The sequence below is a fragment of the Harpegnathos saltator genome, unplaced genomic scaffold (assembly GCF_003227715.2).
Source record: "Harpegnathos saltator strain DR-91 unplaced genomic scaffold, Hsal_v8.6 scaffold627, whole genome shotgun sequence".
Classification (NCBI taxonomy): Eukaryota; Metazoa; Arthropoda; class Insecta; order Hymenoptera; family Formicidae; genus Harpegnathos; species Harpegnathos saltator.
In genome coordinates, this window is record NW_020230457.1 from 673971 (window position 1) to 696903 (window position 22933).

Genomic DNA, 22933 nt, shown 5'->3' on the forward strand with positions numbered 1-22933 from the left:
TTTATTGTTTGATATTTCTGCATAATTTTTTTTTGGATCTCTCAATACATGTATCTTTTAGTACATATACGACGGCCATTTGAAAAGTTTCCGGCCTCATCGACATAAACTGTAGAAAAAAATTTCTTTCGCCGTCCAATAGATGGCCTTGACATATGTAAACCGTAAACATTTCAAGTCATTCTGATCATTACTTTGTCTATGGTACTCTCCCAAAGTTGTCAACTGACATTGTCTGTCAACAATGGAGAAAATTGAATATCGCGCAGTGATAAAATTCCTTCATTTGAAAGGGAAAAAGATTGAGGAAATAAAAGATGAGTTAGACTCTGTATACGGTGAAGCTTCCCTTTCATTTACAACGGTCAAACATTGGGTGGCCGAGTACAAACGAGCATTTTAGACGAGGAACGTTCTGGGCGCCCGAAACCCGGGACAAGTGACGAAATGGTCGATTTAGTGTATCAAACTGTGATGGAAGATCGTCGACTGACTATTAAGGATATTGCTGAGGCTTGTGGGATATCATCTGAACGGGTGCACAAGATTTTCCATCAAGATTTGTATATGAGAAAATTATCCGCGCGCTGGATGCCGCGCTTGTTGACGATCGACCAAAAGCGCATACGGACGGACATGTCGCGCGAGTGTCTTAGCCTGTATCAAAAAAATCCAGTGGAATTTATGCGGCGAATAATAACCGTCGATGAAACCTGGGTACACCACCATACGCCTGAGACCAAACAACAGTCAATGCAGTGGATTGCGGTGGGGGAACCAACTCCGAAGAGCGCAAAGGTCGTTCTCTCTGCAGGAAAAGTGATGGCGACAGTTTTTTTGGGATAGCCGTGGAATAATTCTTATCGATTACATTGCAAAGGGTGAAACAATCAACAAGTACTACGCTGCATTGCTGGATAAACTGAAGGCCACAATTAAGAAAAAACGTTCGCATTTGGCCAAGACAAAAATCCTGTTTCATCAGGATAACGCTCGGGTTCACATGTGCATGGTCGCAATGTCAAAATTGAACGAATTGAAGTTTGAATTGCTTCCGCACCCACTCTATTCGCCAGATCTAGCTCCCAGCGACTTTTTCCTGTTTCCTAATTTAAAAAAATTTCTCGGGGGAAAAAAATATGGTAAAGTGGGGTTTAAGGGACCCACCTCCAATGAGCTTGTTATTGATATATATTATCAAGGATACTTTACTGAGTGACATTCAAGAGGTTTTAGCCGTCGCTCATTGCTTGTTAAAAAATAATTAACAAAAGGACTTTCTTAAATAGAATGTAATGTCCGACACCGTGTATATATTTAAGGAACGAGCACGCGCTATATATAGATATATTCACCGTACTACGAAAGTTGTTTTGTTTTGATTATTTCTATTGTATATTCTTACTTGGTATGTTTTGTATTATCTGTATTATTACTCTCAGTTGCTCTTTCGTCGTTCAACTAGTTGATCGCTTAAGTAAATCCAAGGGTTACGTAAATTTTCAAAATGTATTTCAAAATGAATATTTACGTATGACACATAATTTCGACAGTTTATGGAATTTCTTATGTGAACAAAAGGTCGTTCGAAATGAGATAATGTGACCACGATGTAAAAAATTATTAAAAGCAAATAATCCACTTGAAAATCGTTTATTACATTGCACAAACAAATGTTATAAAGTTACTAAAGGTCGAAAACGACAAAGAATAACGTGCAACTTCAAAATTAGTATATTTCACGGAACATGGTTTTCAAGAATGCATATGGATTTGACTGTAATTTGCCGTTTTATCGGCTATTTTCTAATGATGCAACCACCATGACAATCATTTTTAATGAATGAGTTGCAAATAGATCAACATAGTGTTGTTGATTGGACGAATTTTTGTCGAGAAGTAAGTAATATATTGCTTGTTACTTATTTATTTGTGCTTGTCAATGAATAATATTACATTGAGTTAAATTATCTCTAGTTACTTCAACAATGGATTGAAGATAAACAAATTCCAATTGGCGGAGTGAATAAAATTGTAGAAATAGATGGAGCCAAAGTAGGAAAAAGAAAATATAATACAGGACGTACAATTACAGGACAATGGGTTTTTGGTGGTATAGAACGTGATACCAAAATTTTTTCATTTAACTCGTACCGAATCGACGTGCTGATATTCTGCTATCTGTTATTAAAAAAATATATTGCACCTGGTTCTATAATACATACGGACCAGTGGCGAGGATAATATTTTGCGTAATTACGGAAATTATACTTATAGAACAGTAAATGATTCAAGAAATTTTGTAAATCCAGAGACTGGTGTTCATACACAGAACATAGAAAGATTGTGCAGAGATATCCGAGCAAAAATTCCTCGATATGATATACAAGATTATCATTTTACGCATTATCTTGCAGAATTTATATTTAAAGAAGCATACGAGTTTGACAAATGTATCGATGGTTTTTTCGAAATTATGAATTTAATGTATCCATTAGATAATTCGAATATGGAATAAATTTCTTTGTATACATTTCTTCTATTAATATATATATATAGTATAAGATTATGTAACCTAATACTAAGTATAATACTCTCAATTACTATTAAATTGATGTATATACGAGTGTGTGAGAAAAGTAATGAGACTGACAACACTGTGAGCGATCTGGCAACGCTGTGTTGTTCTACTTGTGTAGACCGGTGTGTTCATCCCTTCCAGATGCTCAGTCCGAGTTTCAGCTCCGTACAGCTATCACGTTTTTTGAGAGCGCCATCAGTAAAGTTGTTTCTGATGTATGTTACGAAAATGGAACAGCGGAATTTAGAGCAACGTTATGCCATCAAGTTTTGTGTTAAACTTGGGGAATCCGCGAGTGTGACTTTTGAAAAGTTGAAACAGGCCTAAGGGGAACATTCCTTATCAAGATCACAAGTTTTCCGCTGGCACAAATCATTTTTGGAACACCGAGAACACGTTGAAAATGAACCTCGCTTAGGGAGACCTTCAACTTCAAAAACCGATGAGGCATTCCTCTTGTTCTACAGGCCCCCTATTCACCTGATCTGAGTCCTTGTGACTTTTCTCTTTTCCCGAAATTGAATAATGTCTTAAAAGGACGTCATTTTTGGGACTCTGGAGAACATTCAAAAGAATGTGACCAACATGTTAAAGGCCCTACCAGTTGAAGCCTTTCAGCGCTGCTACCAAGACTGGGAACTACGACTCCGCCGGTGTATAGCTGCCGAAGGGAACTACTTTGAAGGGGACAATATTGTTTGAAAAAAAATAAAAATTTTGGTAGATAAAAATTCAGTCTCATTACTTTTCTCACATACCTCATATATATAAAACAGTATACGTATATGCGCGAGGGAGGGGCTCTACCCCTCCCCCCGCACCCTCTCTCCAAAAAACCAAACCCTAACCTAACCTAACCGATTTATTAGTTATGAGTTAGCTTATAGTTTGGTTTTTTGGGGAGGGGTGCGGAGGGAGGGGCGGAACCTCTCCCCCGCGCATATACGTGTACTAATTACTATATTTCTTTGTTTATACTATGTGCAAAAATATACACATGTGTATATATGCAATATTTATGCAACTTTTGTTAATATCTTTTTAATAAACAGCAAGCGACGGCTAAAACCTTTTTAGTGGTATTTAAGAAAGTGAGTTCTATAACATATGTCAATATGAAAACTATCGGGAGATGGGTCCCTTAAACCCCACTTTTACCAAAAATAGAAGTCAAATGTTGAGATGGAAAACGCTGTAAACCAGTATTTTTCAGGTTTAGACGATCAATTTTTTTTGACGGTTTAAAAGGATGGGAGAAACGTTGGAAACGAGGCTTCAATTGATGTGGATGACATAGTCTGGCACGGTCCTATCGACTTTACGCGCATATTGATTGTCGCGCGCGCGCCCATAGTGCGCGTTCGCACAGTAGCGAATGCACACGCGTAAATAAAAACATACAACTCCCACATCGCCAGAGATCACGGCGGAAATAAAATCACTTCTATATATTTATGAAATTATAAGATATTATTAACGCTTTCGTCGATTATAATCGGCGATTATGAGCGTCGATTATAATCGGCGACGACCTATGTGTACGAACGCCGACTATAACCCGTATATAACTTTTAATATTTAACTATTTAATATTTAACTTTTAATATTTTTAAATAATATAATGTGTCTAACTTTTAACAACGCGCTTTGTCAACGATGTTAACGGACGTCACCGACGCCTGCGGCGGTTGCTCGGCAAAGCAGCCTGGGCGGGTCGTAACGGAACGAGTAAAAACATAACAAGGAGTGTAAGGAAAAGAGAAGGAGAAGGAGAGAGAATGAAATGTAAAAACATATAACAAAAATCTTATCTCAGGTGGTAAAATTATTATATTAGGCATGATATGCCTAAAAAAAAATTTATTATCTATTATAACTTTGGTAAAAGTAGGGTTTAGGGGACCCACCACCCGATAGTCTTCATATTGATATATGTTATAGAACACACCTTCCTAAATAACACTAATAAGGTTTTAGCCGTCGCTTATTATTCATTAAAGTCATTAACAAAAGAAGTTGCATAAATATTGCATATATACTCATGTGTACATTTTTGCACATAATATATATAAAGAAATATAGTAAATAGTACACGTATGTGCGGGGGAGGGGCTGCGCCCCTCCCCAACAAACCTAACCTAACCTAACCAAACTCATAACCTAACCAAATTCATAACTAATAAATCGGGGCGGAGTCCTTTCCCCGCGCATATACGTGTACTATTTACTATATTTCTTTGTATATACGATGTGCAAAAATATATACATGAGTATATATATGCAATATTTATACAACTTCTTTTGTTAATAACTTTTTAATAAACAATAAGCGACGGCTAAAACCTTTTTAGTGTTATTTAGGAAGGTGAGTTCTATAACATATATCAATATGAAAACTATCGGAGGTGGGTCCCCTAAATCCCACTCTTACCATATTTTCTTTTTCCTACTTTGGCTTAATCTATTTCTACAATTTTATTCACTCCGCCAATTGGAATTTGTTTATCTTCAATTCATTGTTGAAGTAACTAGAGATAATTTAACAACTCAATGTAATATTATTTATTAATAAGCACAAGTAAATAAGTAACAAGCAATATATTACTTACTTCTCGATAAAAATTCGTCCAATCAACAACACTATGTTGATCTATTTGCAACTCATTCATTAAAAATTATTGTGGTCATGGTGGTTGCATCATTAGAAAATAGCCGATAAAACGGCAAATTACAGTCAAATCCATATGCATTCTTGAAAACCATGTTCCGTGAAATATACTAATTTTGAAGTTGCACGTTATTCTTTGTCGTTTTCGACTTTTAGTAACTTTATAATATTTGTTTGTGCAATGTAATAAACGATTTTCAAGTGGATTATTTGCTTTTAATAATTTTTTACATCGCGGACACATTATCTCATTTCGAACGACTTTTTTTCACATAAGAAATTCCATAAACTGTCGAAATTATGTGTCATATGTAAATATTTATGTAAATACATTTTGAAAATTTACTTACATAACTCTTGGATTTACTTAAGCGACCAACTAGTTAAACGACGAAAGAGCAACTGAGAGTAATAATACAGATAATACGAAACATACCAAGTAAGAATATACACAATAGAAATAATCAAAACAGAACAAGTTTCGTAGTGCGGTGAATATGTCCATATATAGCGCGTGTATAGCGCGTACTCGTTCCTTAAATATATACACGGTGTCGAACATTACATTCTATTTATGAAATTTCTTTTGTTAATTATTTTTTAACAAACAATGAGCGACGGCTAAAACCTCTTGAATGTCACTCAGTAAAGTGTTCTTGATAATCTATATCAATGACAAGTTCATTGGAGGTGGGTCCCCTTAAACCCCACCTTTACCAATATGGTAAAATATATTTTTGTTCAGACTTAATTTACAATTATACAACGGCTATTGTCGTTTAGCGATAGATATGAGCATATTGAACTTTAAACCTTGAATCTTGAACCTGTCGCTAGGCACGATAGTCTTTATACAATTGTAGATTAGGTCATTTTGAACAGAAAAATTCCTTGCAAAGAAGTCCTCAAATTTTCAAGTTCTCAATTAAAAGAGTCTCTAGATGTGGTCATTTTCAATCATTAATCATTAATTCATTTAATTATTAATAACTATTATAATTTTTACAAAATGGTACTTTCCTTCTTAGTTTGATGTGATTAATCTTCACAATTTTTCGTTTTCGAAAGATCCCGAACACTCTGTATATACAAAAAACTACGGAAATTACTACAAGCGACTCTCATATAATTATATTGTAAAAAGTTATTCGGAATTTCACCCTCTATAACATATTTAAAAATAAAAAAAGAATCGATGAGCTCTGTATTAGTTTTTATTTATATTTGGCGAATTATCTTCGTAGGAGATTGAAGGAGATCTTGTTGCGAGAGAAGGGTATATTGAATCTATGAATTCTGAACCTTGAACCTGTCACTAAGCGACACAATAGTCGCCATATAATTGTAGATTTGATCATTCTGAACAAAAACGTTTACCATTTTGTAAATTAGTACGCAAATTTTCAAGTTGTCGATTAAAAGAGCTTCTGAATGTGGCCATTTTCAATCATTAATAATTTAATTACTGCGATTTTTGCAAAATGGCTTGACTTTTCTTCTCAATTTAATGGGATTAATCTGCACAATTTTTCGTTTTCAAAAAATCTCAGACACCCTGTATACGTATCGTTCAGCAAATTTAATTTTTCTTTAGCGAAATATCAGAAAAAGAAACAATTGAGCAAAGCTCGATTTTCTCTTTTTAGCAACGAGTAAACAATAAACGAAAATACTAATCTAAATTGGTTCTGTGTAATTTGTTCCTAAACTAACTAAAGAGATGTTCCGCCGGAGAATAAATAAATCAAATTTAGCCTCGCGTCCGGACTTACCGAAAATGTCGAGTGAGAGAGCAGGGAGAGATTAATTATGTACACGACATTTCATCAACTTTTGTCTTTGAGATTCTCTCTCTTTCTATCGTCAGATCTCAGCGGCCTGAATCCGCTTTGCGTTAGACAAATGTTTATTATTCAGAATGAGATTATCGAACGGGAGGGCAGAGAGACCTTATCGCCTCGGCCCGTAAAGCCGCTTGGGACCCTTCCTGCGCGTCGGAAAGTAGCTTCGAGATACATCAAGGATTTCGTCTTGAATTTTGCACGCGCTCGGGGCACGCCGGGCTTCTCGCCACGGTAATATAAACAGCATCCGCTTTCAGCAGGAACACGCCACCGCAATCCGGGCGACGCCCGCATGCCGTGCAGTGCAAGCCGAGAGAGAGACTTCGATATTGCCGGCGACCGAGTTTTACAATCGTAACGGACAATAAACACGCTGACAGCCCAGCGAAATCTCTCAATTCTCGCGAAATCCGGTTGGAAAATGTCTAAACACATTGAGGAGAGAGAGAAAAAGAGAGAGAGAGAGAGAGAGAGAGAGGGGGGGGAGGAGAGCGAGATGATATCGCATTCGCGCGAACTACGACTCGCCGATTTGTCGTTTAGCACTCGCGGCTTTTTTTCCGCTGTCGGTGAGAAACAAAACGACCGCGCGCGCGTATTGTGCGAAAAATTCGTGGAAAAGGAAAAACTTGCGGGTGATATTACGGCCTGCCCGCCGAGGCGGACGTATAATTTCCGGCCCGACGTTGAATCCTCGTCAGCGCGTTTCATACACGTCCATTCCGCCGTTGCTACGTGTCCCCGCCGTTTCTCGCACGCGACAGTTTGTTTGCGTTAACACCGTGTGCGCGTCTAACGGACAAACGCGCGAACCTAAACGTACACACAACGCACCGAGAGAGAGAGAGAGAGAGAGAGAGAGAGAGAGAGAGAGAGAGAGAGAGAGAGGAGAAAAGAGAGAGAGAGAGAGGGGGGATTAAGGGAGAAATCCTGTCTTTAGGCCAAAAATAGACTATTTTTACGAGTTTCTTTTTCGGAAACCAAATGGACGATTAATTTCAAACTTGGTAGAAATAATAACATATACTTAACTTATAAGAATTTTTATAGTGTTATATGAATAATAATGTAGCAGATACACAAAAAATAACGTGACATGTTTAAGCGCGCGCCGTTTCACGGTTTCCATAAAATCTCGAGATACGTACTGGGACAAAAACACAAGATAATTAATCTACGAACTTGCCGCTATCGTCTGAACTAGGCAAATAAAAAAAACGAACTACTTTTTAAATAATTTCAAGGCATTTAAAAATTATGATTGACGATGAATTGAAAAATCGCCATAAAAATCGACAGTTTTACGTTAGAAATAAATATAAAAAATTAATATTTTTTAATTTTGCTAGTTCATACGATAGAGAGACATGTTTCGAATGTGTAACTACACGCTGAAGTCGATCGGTTTATTCGTTTGTTTCAAATCGTGGGAGGCAGTTAAAGCAAAGTCACTTTGAGAAAAACACGTTTAAAGTTTCATGTATTATTCAATCATAAATCTAGTACTCACGTAAATTTCAGCCTAATCAGTAATTCCAGGTCCATATAATAAATTCTTCTCGACTTCATGAAAACTCTTTCTTTACATTCCTAAGTTTTGTAGGATTGTTTCTACAGCAATTGTATGACGAAAATTTAACAGACCCAATGAGCGCTCTGATTTTGGCTTGTGCGTCGCTTCGAATAATAGGTTATAACTTCCGTAATTTTCTGAATTTTTCGATACGGATTTTAGAGTAGATTCTTAACAATATGTATTTTCAGAAAATATAATAATAAAAAAAAGTCAATTTTTTTGGACCTTACAGACAGGATTCCCCCCTTAAGCCACGAATTTTTCCTTTTAACAGATTTCTATAACTTTATATCCAGGAGTTTTCTGAGTCGCTGATTACAAATCCGTTGTCAGATTTTCGAAATTCAAAATAGTGAATCCAATATGGCGGACGTAAAATTCAAAATTCAATCAATTTCCGTGAAACTAGGTATCTAGAAGTTTTTAATGTCGCTGATTACAAATCCGTTGTCAGATTTTCAAAATTCCAAACAGCGTAGAAATTTGGGGTTTCTAAAATTCTCGCTTCGCTGTATTGAATCAGCCATCGTGAATTTTGAAAATCTGATGATCGGATTCATAATTGTGATGTAAAGTGACCCAAAAACCACGCAATACCAATTTTTCTAGGAATTGAAGTTTTCTTTAAGTATTCTGTCCGACATATTGGATTGGTCATCTTGAATTTTGAAAATCTGATGATGGATTCATAATCAGTGATCCAAAAAAAACCCTAGATATCTAGCTTCACGGAAATTTGTTGAATTTTTAATTTTATATCCGCCATATTAGATCCGCCATTCCGAATTTCTAAAATCTGACAACGGATTCGTAATCAGCGCCCAAAAAAAAATCCCTGCGTATCAATTCCCAGATAAAAATAGTTCTTTCTTCGCCTTGCCTTACATTTATTCTTAAGAACATTTTATTGTGTTTACTTATTTACCATTAGCAATAATAAGTTTAAAGAATTTATAAGTAATCACAATTATTTTACATTAGTTAGGGTCTTAAGAAGCTAGAAGATATAATTGCCAAGAAATCGATCATTAAAACTCCTCATAGAATATAAAATAAAAAACTGACGGAATATAGGTGGGTCTTTGGGTGTCCACATGTGCCACAAAGTGTTAAACGGATGGAAAAGGACACAGCAGGAGGATTCGTCCTGCGTCTGTTATGCAATTTTCGAGGAAAGCCGGACATGTTGCCGTAATCCCATTTATTCGTTCCGTTCGGAAACGCGTCCTTCGAAGAACGCGAAAGAGGCGCTCGGCAAACAGGCAGACGTTGGAAAATTTCGCGAGGAATCGCTTATCGTTTATAAAACGCGCGCGCGCGTGCGCGGTTTTTGTCTTCCCTCGGAAATAGCGACAAGCGACGCGTCATTCGTCGGCGGGCTCGTCCGTTTGTTCGCGCTCGTTCGTGCTTGCGTTCGTCTCGACGTCTACGTTCATTCGCGTCTGTTCGTTCGTTCGTTAACGTCTGTTCTTGCTTGTTCAGATCGTTCGTTAGGCGCGTTCGTTCGGCTATAACGCGCGCGCGTGCGACGCTATTCGACGCGATGTCGAGAGGCATAAAAAAAAGGAATGCACAGTCGCGGGGGAGCGGCGGCCGGGGGAAATTCTCTCGTCGCTCGCTGAAATGAGCTCGCTCGAACATCGTCCGGCGAAATGAACAGCCGTTAAACGCCGTCCGCGGGAGCTCGTCCCGCTAAACGATCGACGCGGTGCGTCTCGAAGAACCGCCGGCGCGGCGGACAACGCTGCGCGCTTCTATGTGCCTTATCTGAAGTGATGGCGTTAAATCGACGCGCGTGGCCGTGCATACTAATCGAGACGTGAGATACACATTTCGACTCCCCTACCGCACACCGGGATCTCCCCCGCCTACGTAATTTGCTTTAACGTATGTCGCGTGCGTATGGAAAATCCGATATTCTAATTTCGAATGTTCCACGACGCACGCTCGCGATGTACTGTCGTCTTCGGATGAAGAAATAGTCCTCCGGCGAACGGCGACGCGAGCAGCGGCGCGAAGCAGCTACGGGAATAATAATTACTGGGGTAAAAGTGAGGTATATTGTAGAAGTCACCCCCCCCCCTGAGTCACCAATCTTTGAAAGTTTTTGAATAAATTTTCGTAAACGTCCAACGCCAGATTGTCACACACACACACACACACACACACACACACATGGATTTTGGAAATACTTCCAATGATGTCGAACGAATGAACCCTCCAATGGATTTCCACGGACAACAAAATATGATGTTTGAATAAAATTATATAACGCTGTTCGTATTCTACTTTGCCAGGTGAGCATATCCGTTAAATTTCAATTTGATATTAAATGGATAAGTCTACAATATACTGTCTATAATATAGAGCGTTCAGGACTTTAAGAGCAGATAGTACTCACAAAATGGAAAAAAAAGTCCTAACAAACATGAATCGAAAGATTAATATTGTCGGAGTTTTGAACAATTATTTATTTTAATTAAAGCAAATGACCTATTCGCTTCAAGTGCTTACAAAGTTATAGATTTTCTACACGTCTTCCTATTATTTCTATACACGCTTCACGTCTTCGTACCATAGAATCGCAAACTCAAAAATTTCCAGCTTTGTTCTAATTACTTGACTGATACAATATATCAGGGTTTTCCAACTTTTTTTATATCTCGCACCTTCAAAAGTTTATTAATGAACCTTCGCACCCCCTACAAAAAGAATTATTCATGTGTTTTATGGTAAAAATTAGTTGTTAGGGTTTTAAAGTAAGTTAATTTATAATAATTTATTATTACATAGTATTGTTTCATAAAAATTCATGTTCAATAAAAAACTATCATTTTAATATTATAAAATAATTATCCATGGTACTAAGAAGCTTCGCATAGTGATACGTAATAAATACACGTAATGTATATACACAGTACGTAAAAAATATATAATTTTAATAACATTTTTTAATTTGATAGTAAAAATGCCGGATTATTCCAGAATTTATCTTAATCATTATTAATTACAATCACTTTTCCTCGCACCCCCAAGAATGATTTTTCGCATCCCAAAGGGATACGTGCACCCCGCTTGGGAATCCCTGCTATATATAGAGTGGGTGTCCCATTTTAATACCCCAAGTAACTCTTCAGTATTGAAGTTTCAAGGAAAATGATCCGAATAAAAATTGTAGGGATTTAACACATCGATCAATAAGTCCCGGGACTAACCAACAGATGGCGCCTCTAATAACAAATCCATACCATCCTCAGTTAGTACCAACCTTTAGAAGTTACGTGTGAAACTTTCATGACATTACGACATTGTGTCATTGAATTATAGTGGTTTTAGTGACGCTACTTTTGTTATTTTCAAAACAATGGAAAAAACCGAATTTCGTGTGTTAATAAAACATTGCTTTTTAATGGGAAAAAATACCGTTCAAACTCAGCGATGGCTTGAAAAGTGTTATCCAGGTTCTGCTCCATCGAAAACAACCATTTGTCGTGGTATGCTGATTTCAAACGCGGTCGTACAGACACAAATAATGCTGAACGCTCTGGTCGTCCAAATGAGGCTGTCACACCAGAAAACATAAAACAAACCTCAACATCGTGATGGAAAATCGCAAAGTAAAGTTGCGTGAGATAGCTGACATCCTGAAGATATAATTTGGTAGTGTTTACACTATTTTGCATGAACATTTGGTCATGAAAAAGCTTTTTTCGAAATGGGTGCCGCGTTTGCTCAGAATGGAACAGAAACAACAACGCATCGATGATTCAGAGCGCTGTTTGGCACTGTTTACGCGAAATAAACAGGAGTTTTTGCGTCGGTATGTGACAATGGATGAAACTTGGATCCACTATATCCACCACTATACTTCGGAATCAAATCGGCAGTCAGCTGAGTGGAGAGCAGCTGGTGAAAATCGTTCGAAGCGACCAAAAACTCAACAGTCGGCCGGGAAGGTTATGGCCTCCGTATTTTGGGATGCGCATGGTATAATATTCATCGATTACCTTGAAAAGGGAAAAACCATCAATAGCGAATATTACATAGCGTTATTGGAGCGTTTGAAGACAGAAATTGTAAAAAAATGGCTTCATATGAAGAAGAAAAAAGTTCTCTTTCATCATGACAATGCACCGTGTCACAAGTCGATGGTAACGATGGCCAAATTGCATGAGTTGAACTTCGAATTGCTTCCGCACCCACCGTATTCTCCAGATTTGGCCCCCAGCGATTATTGACTGTTCGCAGACCTCAAAAAGATGCTCCAAGGAAAGAGATTTAGCTCCAATGAAGAAGTGATTGCCGAAACTAACGCCTATTTTGAAACCAAAGATAAATCGTTCTACACGGCTGACATAGAAAAGTTAGGAAAGCGTTGGAATGAATGTATCGCTCTTGAAGGAGACTATATCGATAAATAAAGAAGAATTTTGGCAAACAAATGTTGTTTTAGTAGTTAGTCCCGGGACTTATTGATCGATGTGTTAAGTGAGCTACCTTATGATAACATTGACTTTGACCTTGACCTCTATTTTCAAGGTCATTTGAAGGTCAACTTGCGTTTTTTTAAATGGGAACCCTTATTTTTTATTACACTGTTTTCTTCTACTAGTTAATTTGAACAACTTTTGTTGAAAACATCTTTTTATTTATCTAATATTTTTTGAGATATTTGAGGAAAACTTGATAACTTTTTTTCAATATTTAACTTACGATATCTCGTTAATTATTTGTCGGAAGAGAAAGTGGTAGTAGACTTTCTTGCTTTATTTAGTCTCAAGAATACATTGTTACAATAGCACCCTGATTTTTGTTAATTTGATGATTCTGAAATTTCCAAAAATCAGTAAATTAACAAAAGTCAAGGTGCTATCGTAACAATATATTCTTGAGACTAAATAAAGTAAGAAAGTCTAGTACCACTTTCTCTTCCGACAAATAATTAGCGAGATATCGTAAGTTAAATATTGAAAAATTGAATATTGAATATTGAAAAAAGTTATCAAGTTTTCCTCAAATATCTCAAAAAATATTAGACAAATAAAAAAATGTTTTCGACAAAAGTTGTTCATACTAGTAGAAAAAAAACAGTGTAATAACAAATAAGAGTTCCCGTTTAAGAAAACGCAAGTTGATCCTCAAATGACCTTGAAAATAGAGGTCAAGGTCAAAGTCATCATAGGGTAGCTCACTTAAATCCCTACAACTCTTATTCGGATCATTTTCCTTGAAACTTCAATACTGAAGAGCTATTTGGGGTGGGACATTAAAATGGGACACCCTGTATACATAATGGCAGTCAAATATTAGGGGTATACAAAAGTTTCCATCGTTCACATGTAGATGGCATTGTGAATTATTTACATGAAAGTGCATTTTTGTTAGATTATATCAGTATTGGTCAATCTGCGTAGAAACTGATGCATAATAAGTCATATTCATTGACATAAACATATTTAATTCGTATGAAGATGGAAGTCGATAAGACGCATATTCGTCATTGTATGCTTTTTTATTTTATCAGCGTAAAAAAGCTGCCGCAGCAACCAGAACCATTTGCGAAACTCATGGTGAGGGAACGATAGCTGAAAATTTATGAGTGAGTGATTTCGGATCTGTAAAAGTAGCTATTTTGACTTGAAAGACGAGGATCATGCCGGGCGACCGCAAGAGATGAGTTCGAATGACTTGGAAGCGTTATTGCAAGAAAATTCGATTCAATCGAGTGTAGAGCTTGCGAAAAGGTTATATGTTAATCAGAGCACTGTAATTCGACGCTTGCATGAGAAGGGGAAAATTCTGAAGGAAGGAAAATGGGTTTCCTATGAATTACTAATAACCGAGAACGCTATTGCCAGTCGAGTCACCATTTGCCTTTCGCTGCTCAATAGACGCAAACACAAGTCTTTTTCGTATCGAATTGCGACTGAAAGCGAAAAGTGGATTTATTACAATCCTAATCGCAAAAGATCGTGGGTAAATCCTGGAGAACTCTCTACGTCACAGGCAAAACGAAATAACCATGGTCATAAGGTCCTCCTGTGTATCTAGTGGGACATGCAAGGAGTGCTGTATCATGAGCTGTTAAAACCATCTCAGACTACCATCGCGGAATTATACAATCGACAACTGAGGCAGTTGAATGAGCAATTGATCGAGAAATGGCCATATTTTGCGATAAAGAAAACAAAGTGATTCTTCCGCCACGGCATTGCCAGGCCCCATGTTGCATTGACCACCTGGAAACTTTAATGGAATTGCAATAGGAAGTCCTACCACATCCGGCATATTCTTTATATATTGCCCAATCGCATTTTCCCTTATTTCGTTCTGTGCAACAATTCATCGATAACTTTATTCATTCTAAGAGTAAATATTTCTTTTATTCTGGTATCCATCTTTTGTCTGAAGGATGGCAAAAAGTAGCAGATAATGCCGGAAAATATTTTGATTAAAGATATTATGTGATATAATTTATAATAATATTAATAAAAAATATTGTCTTAAAACGATAAAATCTTTTGTATACCCCTAATAGAACAAAACAACTTTCGCGTGGTACACTTTTAGTAATGCTAATACTAAAGCAATACTACAACTTTCAAACCTTGTAGCTCGAAAAGTACTCAATGACAAAATACTTTGTTAATATTTTGAAAAGAACTCAAGGTGAGCTAAAAAAATATGCAATGAAAAATGGAAGTTACCATTTAAGAAATTGAAGATCACTTTCACGTAGTTTTTAAACGGTCCAAAGACAAACCAATGGCGCCATCTTGTTCCTCTCGAAGTCATATAAGACTTTTGTAAGGAACATTTTTTCTAAAACCTCGTGGTTTCCGGAAATTGACTATTTCCAGAAATTAATTTTAAATTAAAATAAAACATCCTGTATATATAACATGTGCGTGACGAAAGATTATCTGTGGCTATTCCGCACTATATTATGTAAATCGTTGATATGTAACTTACAGTTCTAAAGTTTAAATTTAATATATAATTTTATTTAAACATTTTTAGCATTAAACATTGTTATCAAGTGGAAATCTACTTGAGGATTCGTTGGACATAATTTCAAGTATTTCTGCTAAAATTTGTAGCAATCTGACGTTGGACATTTTCGGAAGTTTATCCAAGGTTTTAGCCTCCTTGTTTATTAAAAAGTTGATAATAAAAAAATTCATAAATGAAGCATACTTTTTCGTCACAGTGTACATTACAAATGGTAATCAACACACTCTAATCCACACAACTACCTCCCTGACAAAAACCTAACCTAACCTGATCTAAAGTTAACCTATCCTACATATTTTTGCGTATATATCGTTTTTCAATATAAAAAATATTTTGAAATGGAAAAAGCTTTCAAAATAATTAAAGCTAACAAAATAAATACTTTCAAAGATACTTGAATGGAGCCTTCTCACAATATCCAGCCATGTATAAAAGGTAAAACTGAAAAACCATGTACACAAAGATACATAGAATGGGTTAGGTTAGGCTTTCTTCCCCTCGCGGAGAGGATGCAGAGGCGAGGCGGAGTACCTCTCTCGCGCATATACTGTTTGCCACATGCAATATACACTGTGACGTAAAAGTACGCCTCATTTATGAAACTTTCTTGTTAACTTTTTTAATAAACAATGAGACGACTAAAACCTATCAAAGACTACTCAGAAGAGTCTTCTATAACAAAAGGACTCTAAGAGGATTTTTATAACATATTTCAAGACCACTGAAGGTGGATTTTCTGAACATCAATTTTAGACTGCGTTCGGAAACTTCACCCAGGTGCATTCAGGTACACCTTGCGCCGTTCGGAAACTTTCAGGTAATACCCAAGTGACAACGGTGGAGTCGTTCGGGAACTCTGTCTGGATGTACCTCGAGTGAATGACTTTCTATGAAATTTCAGGGTGGATTCAGGTAAATTGTTACATTTCGCGGGGTTTTTAACTAGTGTTTTCGATTCATTGATTTGGCCCAACTCGGTGTCGTTCTATGTGCGTTTCAAAATGCGTCGAACATGTTCTTATTAATTACTGTCTAGTAGTCACGGTGCAAACTACGATGGCAGTCTGAAAAGTTCTCGGCCTAACAATGAAAGAAATTTTTTTTGTCGTGAAACATGTTTTATTTTTCAATATAATCTCCTGAAACTTCAATACATTTATTCCAACGTTTTTTCCAATAATTCAATACCATCATTAAAGTGTGATTCCGGAAGGTTCTTTTCGCTCTGGTGTATAGTGATGGATCCAAGTTTCATCAACAGTTATGAAACGACGCTTGAAATCCATTTTATTTTGCTTAAACAATCCAAACACGCTTGAGAAATATGCATTCGAATGCGTTTTTGGTCAATTGTTAGCAAATGCGGTACCCATCTTGCACAAAGCTCTTTCAACTGGTGCTACTACTCGAATGATTTGACAAATCGAATAAAATTTTACATAGATTTATATCAGGGTTGCCACTTTCCAATACAATTATAGTTTGACAGTTTTTAATGTCATGTATGTGTCAGGTCGAGAACTTTTCAGACTGCCTACGTACGATAATATTCCGAAATCGTCCGCCATCATTCGCCATTGTCTTGATCTGTTCTCTTCAGCTACACTGTTGCACTGGTGCAGCTAAAAGGTACACAGACCATTTATCATTTCCTATTTACCATTCGGAAACTATTCGCACCCGGCTAGCACCTTGCCCCTATTACCCATTTCTAACCTCAGGGTGAAGTTTCCAAACGTAGCCTTATCATTACTCGATCGCGGAAAAGAGAGAAGAGACTCACCTTCTCGCGGAGCATGTCCCTGACCCTGGTTGCCTGGCTCCTGCTCCTGTGTAGCTCCAGCTGCAGCTCCAGACACCTCTCCTGCCAGTTGAGCTCCTCCACGGTCGTGGTGTAGCCATCGAAGCTCTTGGACGTGGCGTAGCCGGGCCTGACGTCCAGTTTCTCCCTCTTGCTGTCGATGCCGCCGGCCACAGGTCTCTGATCGACGAACAATCGACTGGCTTCATATATCCGTGGCGCCGGTTGCTCCGGCTGCCTGCCGGAGAACGAGAAAGCCCTGTCGAAGTGACCCCTACCGGAGGGTCCGGGATCGAAGTTCGACCTCACCCTGCAGAGGCCGGCAGGGTCATTCGCTTCGTAGCACGCGACGGGCGCGGCCAGGTCTGACTGCGACACGAACGTCCTCTTATCGGTGGCGTATTCCATGTGACCGCTCGACTCGCTCGTGAAGTCGTACGGGGCGCACTTGTCGCTCCGGAGCTCGATGTAGCCGGCGCTCCTGGCGCTTTCGGCGAAGCTCTTGTCCCGCTGGAAGAACAGATTCGGCACGTTGACGTAGGGCGAGTCCCTCGGGTGCATCGACAAGGCGCTGCCGCCGCCGCCGCCGCCTTCGCCGCCACCCGCCACCACCGGGACATTGTTATTGTTATTGTTGTTATTGACGTTGGCCGAGCTGCTGACGGTGCTGGCGACGGTGACGGCGGCGGAGATGACTGTGGTGGCGGCAGCACCGGCGTGTCTAGGTCGTGGCGGTGGCGTAGGTGCCTGTCGAAGCTGTCGCGGCCACAAGCGTGGGCTGTCGGGCCCGCTGGGCGTAGCCGCGGCGACGGCGGCGCCACTCGGGCCCGCTCGGGATGACGCTGGAGCGCCGGCGGCGCTGATCCCGACGGAGCTGCCCCCGGCGGTGGGCCCCGGTTGGCCGGCGGGTCCACTGCTCGCGTCGTGCACGCGGCTACCCAGCCGTGGACTGCACGGCGCCGAGTTGGAGCCGAAGTCGCTGTTGAACCGTGTGATCGGATCGATGATTTGCGACAGCCGGCGAGATGGCGAACCGCGTATCTCGTCCATCCTAGTCGTTGTTCCTGATGATTTGTCGTCGTCGTCGTCCTCGTCGACGCGCTGCTCGCCGCCGATCCTCTATTACGATGCGTCTTGCCCGCTTGCTTCCTACCGAAGGATCCTCAGTGCATCCGGCCGGTGCTCTCCTCCTCGGGCTATCGCGCTCCTGCGACCAACGATCCACTCGATAGCGCTCATAAAGTAGCGGCTGTTCATCCTCGCCATGTTGTTACCTCACACGCTCGTTCGGTCACCGTCGATCGCGACATCGTCCTCGAGCTTGCGCTGCTGCCTGAGAAAGTGTCTTCTTTTGAGCAATGTTACAGAACATCGCCGTCGAATAGGTGTCTTGGATGTTTGTGTGTGCGCGCGTGTGTGTGTACGCGCGACGTAGTAAAGCGGGCACGGATCGACGATATCGTAAAACGGTTTCGGCGAACGGCCGCGAGAATAGCTATTTTTTATGTGAATTGTCGCTGGCGGTCTCCGGTATGAACCGTAGCCTGGCTTTCTTTAATCCCTTATTTGTAGTGCAGCGCTGCTCGACGCGGGACGATGTTTTGTTGTTCGCGTCTTTCTTTTTCAGTTCTGCGCGATCGTGAATATTCGACTGCACCGGAATACAAAACGCGACATAAAGTCGAGTAGCTCGACGAAACGGGAGGAAAGCGCGAAAGCGGAAAGACGCGGCACGCAGGACTGCAAAGTTTATTTTAAGGTCGACGTTAAAAGGAGTCAAATGAAAAACCGGATGGAGGGTGCAGACGAGCAACCGTCCCGTTCTGCAATTACCGCGGACGGGTTAGCCCGCGCGGCTGCATGAAAAATTCCAGTCTTCGCGCGAGCTGCCGCGCAGGAAGTGAATGACGAGCATAAATCGAGGAGTTGATAAAAATAAAAGAAAAAAAAAAAGAAGACCGTGAGCGTCGAAAAATGAAAATTCCTCCGGGGAAGACCGTCTCTGCGAACGATACGTAAAGTGTATCATCGAGACTCGTGGAGAATAAGGGTTTCCGGAAAAACTCTTCGTCAGAGTCTGTCCTTCGTGTCCAGAGGGAATTGTCGATAAATATGCGTAAAAGGATGTGTGATAACTTATAATTCTAAACTCTGAATTCATTTGATAAATTTGAAGTTATATATGTTGTTATTAGTATACATACAGGGTGTCCGGAGAAACGAAAATTTTGAAGATTGATCAAACTGAAAAGAAAAGTCAAACACTATTTTGCAAAAATCTAAATAGTTATTGAGTTATTAATGATTGAAAATCATTAATACACCACATCTCTAGAGGCTCTTTTAACTGATAACTTAAAAATTTGCGTACTTATTTGCAAAATGGTAAAGGACTTTTTTTTTCAGAATGACCTAATCTACAATTATATGACGGGTATTGTGCCTAGCAATAAATATGAATATATTGAATTTTAAAACCTGAATTTTGAATCTGTCGCTAGGTACAATAGCCGTCATATAATTGTAAATTAGGTCATTCTGAACAAAATAGTCTACCATTTCACAAATAAGTGTGCAAATTTTCAAGTTCTATTAAAAGAGCCTTCAGATATGGTCATTTTCAATCATTGATAACTTAATAACTATTGTGATTTTTACAAAATGGTACTTTCCTCCTTAGCTTGATCTGATTAATCTTCACAATTTTTCATTTCTAAAAAATCCCGGACCCTCTGTATATACAAAATACCTCGGAAACTATTACAAGCGACTCTCATATAGTTGTATTATAAAAAGTTACTCGGAATTTCACTTTCCGTAACATATTCAACAATAAAAATAATCAATAAGCTCTGCTAAATAAATTTAAATAAAAGAAGATAAATTTTAACAAATTTAAGTGAAAATTTATTTATTTGTATAAACATTAATCTAACCTAACTTAACTCGGAATAACATGTTGTTAATGATATTGTTACATATATTATTACACATGTTGTTACGTATATATTGTTAATATATAACATGTAACTTCAGACTCATTAATAAGTTCATTATAAATTTCAAATTTAGAATTACAAATTATTATCAGTTAACTTAGCAATAATTGAAATGAACGATAATCTAATCTAACCTAATTCAGACTATAATCTTAACCTAATTCAGACTAATCTTAACCTAATTCAGAATAAAAGTAAACAACTCTAGAAAATGCACAATCCCAATGCTCTTTAGGGTCAAATATCTCCGAAACTACTACAAGCGACCCTCGTATAATTGTATGACAAAAAGTTACTCGGAATTTCACCTCCTGTAATATATCTAAAAATAAAGAAAAAAAATCGATGAGCTCTGCGTTACTTTTCACGTATATTTAGCGAATTATCTTCGCGGGAGATTGACACGTCGCGAGAGTCGTCAAGTGATTGCATTTGTCGTCTTCTTTCGTCGTAACCGACGACATGTCACTCGTGATACAACGCGAGTCCCGACTCGCGAGTCGTGACACGTGACACGCAGTGAATTAATTTTAAACGGTCGCGAGGTCATCCCCAATCTCCTCTCACGGGCTGGCCGTTGATAGTCGGACGCGACCTTTTCTTCATGCGATTTATACCCGAGCGCGCTCTTCAGCCGAGCGGAGAATCTTTCCCCTCCTGAACTCTTCTTCAAGTCACTTCAAGGGACGTTCAAAGGGAACTTTGCGCTCAAACAGCGTTAAAAATCCCACGTGGAGAGAACGCCCCTCCCTCGTGGGAACGTTTAAAACCTGTGCAGGCGGATCAAAACAACTCGCGCTCGAGAGCGCGGCTGAACGCGAACAAAAAGCGAAAAGAAGAGGTAGTTTCGCCGCGAAAAAATCCAACTCTTTCTTCGCAGAATGTCCGATTGTACGACTGCCGCTGCCACGAAACTTCCGTCAAGAGGAAGATATTAAGTCAATCGGAAAGTTCCGTCCCCGTTTTTTGCAAAATGTACGGCTTTATTTAAGAAACAAAATGAAAAAGTACATCAATCAAAATATTGTCCATCATTAGCGATGACTTTCTTCCATTCTTCGGTCAGCAAGCGAACTCCGCGGCGAAAGAATTACTCATCTTTGGAGGCTATCCAGTCAGATACCCATTTTTCGATATCTTCGTAAGAATTGAAGCATTCGTCAGCAAGTGTGTGTGCCATCGACCGAAACAAATGGTACTCGGAAGGGGCATGGGGTATAAGCCGCATAGGGTAACACTTCCCAGTGAAGTGCTTCTAACGTTTCCTTGACAGATTTTGTGACGTGAGGCCGAGCGTTGTCATGAAGCAAAATCACTTTATGCTGTCTCGTTTCATACTCTAATCGTTTTTCGTGCAATGCTCGGCTCAAACGGATCATTTGTTCTCTGTAGAGATCCCCTGTGACTGTTTGACCACTTTTCAACAGCTCATGGTACAACAGCACACCCTTCTGATCCCACCAAATACAGAGTATTGCTTTCTTTCCGTGGATATTCCGCTTTGGCGTCGATGTTGAGGGTTGGCCGGGATCTCAAATAGTTTTTCGACGTTTGGGATTGTCGAAATAAATTCATTTTTCATCTCCAGTGATGATACGATGTAAAAACCCCTTTCTTTGTTGCCTAGCAAGCAGAATTTTGCAGGTGATTTCTCACCTTTCAATGTCTCTTAGCTTCAGTTCATATGGGACCCATTTCCTTCCTTGTAAACTTTCTCTAAGATTTTCAAACGATCGGAAATGACAGATTGAGCACAATTTAATGCTTCTGCAAGTTGCTTCTGCATTTGACATGGGTCTTCGTCCACCAATGCCTACAATTCTTCGTTTCCGAATACTCTTGGCCGTCCAGAACACGCTTTGTTCTCTACATCAAAATCACTACTTTTAAAGCGTCGAAACCATTCTCTGTATGTTTCATCGGAAGGAGCATTATCATCATAAACTTCTACAAGCATTCGATGAACTTCAGCTGCAGTTTTCTTCCAATTGAAACAAAAGATTAACACTTCGCGCAAACGACGCTTATTTGACTCAATTTTCGACATTTTCGATGCAGTGAAAAACAATGTTATTGATGCACACGTATACTTTTATGTACTGAATGTTACTGAATGTTATTGACAGATATCAAGACAAATCATTAAGCTTCGTTTAGACATTAGAGGTTAACAACAGTTCTAGCTATAGCTACTTGCCGCTAGATGGACGGAACTTTCCGATTTACTTGATATATCGGTCGCAGAAACCGCAGGCTCAGAAAAGCTTCGATCAGGCCTGGGGCGGCCGGTATGAAGACATTTCCGGCCGGTCCCCCGTGGCAGCCATGAATAAATTTGAAATTAACTTTCGAACGCGAGCGCGCGCGCGCGCGCGCGATTTCCGCGTTATACGAGGCGCGACGAGAGCCGTCTCGCAATCTTGGAGCTTCTTACAGCGGAGAGACGCCTT

At 39.2% G+C, this 22933-nt stretch overlaps 1 protein-coding gene across 5 annotated transcripts in view; it reads right to left on the bottom strand.

Annotated features, from left to right (window-relative positions):
* The window catches only part of LOC105187233 (uncharacterized protein CG43867), a 159957-nt gene that overhangs the window by 131363 nt on the left and 5661 nt on the right, over window positions 1-22933 (bottom strand). For all 5 annotated transcript variants that reach the window (XM_025304561.1, XM_025304564.1, XM_025304562.1 and 2 more), the window contains exon 2: window positions 17467-18817. In XM_025304561.1, coding sequence (XP_025160346.1) covers window positions 17467-18534 — 1068 coding nt within the window. In that variant the 5' untranslated portion in view covers window positions 18535-18817. The remainder of the gene's footprint in view (window positions 1-17466; window positions 18818-22933) is intronic.